The 3855-nt window shown below is 39.0% G+C and overlaps 1 protein-coding gene across 1 annotated transcript; it reads right to left on the bottom strand.

The window, feature by feature from the left end:
* Positions 1-597: 597 nt before the first annotated feature.
* On the bottom strand, positions 598-1255 carry LOC112087566. The gene has a single exon (XM_024157494.1). The coding sequence runs from the start codon at positions 1115-1117 to the stop codon at positions 824-826; it is 294 nt and encodes a 97-aa protein (XP_024013262.1). The 5' UTR covers positions 1118-1255; the 3' UTR covers positions 598-823.
* Positions 1256-3855: the final 2600 nt, after the last annotated feature.

The raw sequence follows: 3855 nt of genomic DNA, 5'->3' as shown, positions 1-3855 counted from the left end.
AAACTGCACAAGGATTAAAATAACAAACCGGATCATCTTCATCTTAAACTCAAACCATCTACGCCAAAACCTTTGAAAGTGTGAGGCTGTGAGCGTCTTTCCTTCTTCTTGCCAGCTCAACACGAACTCAAAATCTGCAATTAACTTCTTCTGAACATCTTCTTCTCTTAACTCTTACACAGTTATACTCTTCTTCTTGCTTCTTCTTCACCAAGTAGACCTTATGGAAGCATCCTAGAGTTTTTAAAATGATCTTGTGTAGGTTTTAGCTTGGTTATTTTTAGTTTGTGTATAGTGATGGTTCGTATCAATCATATATCGTCTGTTTACCCTTTTTTCTTTGGATCTTTTTCAGAAATCAGTCACATTTCATACGTTTTTCATCGAAGTTACCCAGAATTCTTGTGCTACGATTTTGCCGCAACTTGTTCCATCTAATCAGTAATCACTAGAGATTAGGCCAAGACATCACAACAGAGTCTATTCACTGAATCATCGAGAACAAAATTCTAAACTAATACCCAAAATAAACCAACTTTTTGAATCTTCGGATCAAACCCATCGTCTTAGTTCTCAGGATTTGAGCCACCATTAAAGAAAGATTCAGACTTTTTGACTGTCTTAACACATCACAAAAACAATCACATAAGCTACATATATAAATCTGTTTTCATCTATGTGTAATAATATATATAAACAGATAAGAATCCGGAAGCAAAGTAATTTCCTATTTCTCTTTCTGTGAAAACAAAAGTATATATATAATCAACTTACAAGATGGACACAGAGAGAGCGAAGAAATATACAAAACAAATCTTTGGAATCAGAAAGGGCGATTCGGTGGTCGAACCGAGATTTGAACCGGTACAGGTGTACCGGTTCCGGTACCACCGCAATTGCTACAAGACGCACGACCCGAACCGGAACATCTGCGACATCCAACGTCTCCATCAGACCAACGAGAGCAGAAGCAAGTGACTCGTCCCGTACCGTTACAGGTCGGGCAACGAGGGAACGGACCGGCCATGGGCTTTTGGTCCATGACCGATTTGACTAAAACCGCACCGGCTAAGACGCTAAGACCTGTGGCTAGCTGTGTGATTACGATCGGACCCATTGTGGTTGCAAAGAAGAAAAGGTTGCGAATTTTTGGGATAACGCAAAGTAGAATCGTGAAGAAATTGAAGAAGAAGAGAGAGAAGTCGAAAGGGAAGATTTTTTTTTTTTTGTTTACAGACAAAAGTGTGGTGTTATTTTATTTGATTTTCTTTCGGTTTATTCTGTATTTATTTTAAATGGAATTAGAGAAAAATATATAGTTTGAGATAAGGAATGGTTGAGAAATTGCACACGTGGGCTAGTGGGAGTGTAGTTTCTATGTGAGGAGATGAATGAGCCAGCCATGGTTTTTGACGCTGTTTCAGTTTTGGATTTGGGTCTCCATTGGGCCGTGTGAGAAAATATCTTCTACAAAAGCTTTTGTTACTTGTATTTTCCCATATTGTACAGTATTTGTTTTATTTTGTACCGTACTCGGTAAGAGCTTGACTGTTTTCATTACTCAGATTTCAGAAGATATTTCATCATTTCTTACAAATAAAACGGAGGGGTTTTAAAGTTGTTTGGAATGGATTTCGATGAAAAATTAGTCATCTGGACATCTCATAGACGTCATTTCTTTGGATTTTGATTTGCTGATTTTTTGTGACCGTGAAAGCTTTTGAAAACTTCAAAATCAATCTTTCTTATATAAAGTAGATTTATTTATATCAGAACATTTTTTTATCACTGATTCAATTTTATTGAATAGTTACTGAATAATACAATTAGAGTTTGTAATGGAGAAATTTTGGCACTGTGTGTGGTCTGTAATGGCACCTGAGCGGGTAAGAGTTTTCTTGTAGTTGGTGGGGAATCAAGCCATCATGTCGAATTCGGAAAGGCATCAAAGACATCTTTGTGATTCTTCTATATGCACAGTTTATAAGAGTGGTGAAGAAACTATCATTCATATCTTGTGTGACTGTCCGGCCATGGCTGGAGTTTGGAGGCGAGTTGTACCAACCAGTAAGGCTCTGAATTTCTTCTCGATGTCTCTCCTTACATGGGTGTATGACAATCTTGGGAGCACACTTGAGGGGTGGCCAACTTTGTTTGTTATGACTCTTTGGTGGGGGTGGAAATGGCGGTGTGGGAATGTGTTTGGTGTAAATGGCAAATATCGAGACAGAGTTAAGTTTGTTAAGGACTTAGCTAAGGAAGTTATAGCTGCTACCACGTCGGCGAGAGGTTCGCGAGTGATTCCGGCGAGGGAGGAGCGAATGATAGCTTGGAAACTGCCACGAGCTGGGTGGATGAAAGTGAATACGGATGGGGCGTCTCAAGGGAATCCGGGGAGAGCATCGGCTGGCGGTGTCCTTCGGGCTGAGGATGGAAGTTGGATATGCGGTTTTGCACTTAATATTGGCATATGCTCAGCACCGTTAGCAGAACTATGGGGCGTATACTATGGGCTATATATGGCGTGGGAGAGGAGGGTGACTCGGTTGGAGTTCGAGGTGGATTCGAAGGTGGTGTTGGGTTTTCTTACGACAGGGATTAGCGAGGCTCATCCGCTGTCTTTCCTGGTACGTTTGTGCCATGACTTTATATCAAAGGACTGGAATGTCCGGTTTTCTCATGTGTATAGGGAAGCTAATCGCCTTGCGGATGGATTAGCTAACTATGCGTTTTCTCTTCATTTAGGTTTTCATTCTTTTGATTCTACTCCTAATGTGGTTAATTCTATTTTTGTGGATGATGCGCGTGGAACTTCGTTTCCACGGCGAGTTTGTATTTAACTTTTGGCATAAATAAATTGAGGGACGCAATTGCTTCCCTCTTTCCCACAAAAAAAAAATACAATTAAAGTAAAAAATCTACAAAGAACAGATAAATTATAGAGCTAAAAGTTCCATGAATAATATATAAAAACACAGAAAACACATCATAAGATTTTTCTGATTTTATCATATTATATATATATATATATATATAAATAAATTGCATTAGCAGTAGCAATCAGAGGTAAGAACCAGTGGCAACTTTTGTGCAGGATGAATGTTGTGTTGCTTATCAATTGATGATATAATCTCTGTCTCGCGAAAGTAGCTCACGATAAAAACTCACCGGATTTTCTTTTTCTAATTTGCAATTGATTGTATAGATATACGACTACACGGAACCTATACGAAGGTGCGGGCAAAATTTATTGGGCTTGACGAGATACTATAGGAGATTCGTTAAAAATTATGGGAACAGTGACAAATGCACAAAAGGGAGCCCGACTCTGTGGCACGTAGCACACCAGCGAAGCAGCCTAACATCGCTGTAATTTTATTGGCAAGTTAGTCAACGTTTGTTCTTCTTGCTACTGCTTCTCCGCTTTCTTTTAGTCCCTTGGACGTAGTCGTTTCAGGCAGTAGCTGTTTAGTCCATGGTCCATTAGATGGGAGGTGTTATTTTAACTCACTAATCTAAAGAGTGCATATGGTCAAACACCTCCACGACATTACCATCTGGCTTTTTTATACAATTCATTTTATCTGAAAACTAGCCTACTGTTTCCCGTTTTACTTTCTACATTGTTTTCAGCAGACTAGTAACATGCGTTGAATTCTATCACAAACCATCTAGAGTAGTGTTTTACGTCGAAGTAATGATGTAACTTGGAACTCGATAATGTTTTTGACTGGGTTACTGGATTTTAAGAGTGATAGATTCGTCTTTGCGAGTATAATAATCTAGTGTACTCATATGCCAAAACCCACCTTTGTCATATCACCAGAAAAGATATACTAACCAATATACCTCATA

This window comes from Eutrema salsugineum, unplaced genomic scaffold (assembly GCF_000478725.1).
Source record: "Eutrema salsugineum unplaced genomic scaffold, Eutsalg1_0 scaffold_17, whole genome shotgun sequence".
Lineage (NCBI taxonomy): Eukaryota > Viridiplantae > Streptophyta > Magnoliopsida > Brassicales > Brassicaceae > Eutrema > Eutrema salsugineum.
This window is presented reverse-complemented; position numbering and strand designations above follow the sequence as displayed.

Excerpts from the sequence above, each read along its gene's own strand:
- LOC112087566 (XM_024157494.1), bottom strand. The coding sequence starts at position 1,117 with ATGGGTCCGATCGTAATCACACAGCTAGCCACAGGTCTTAGCGTCTTA.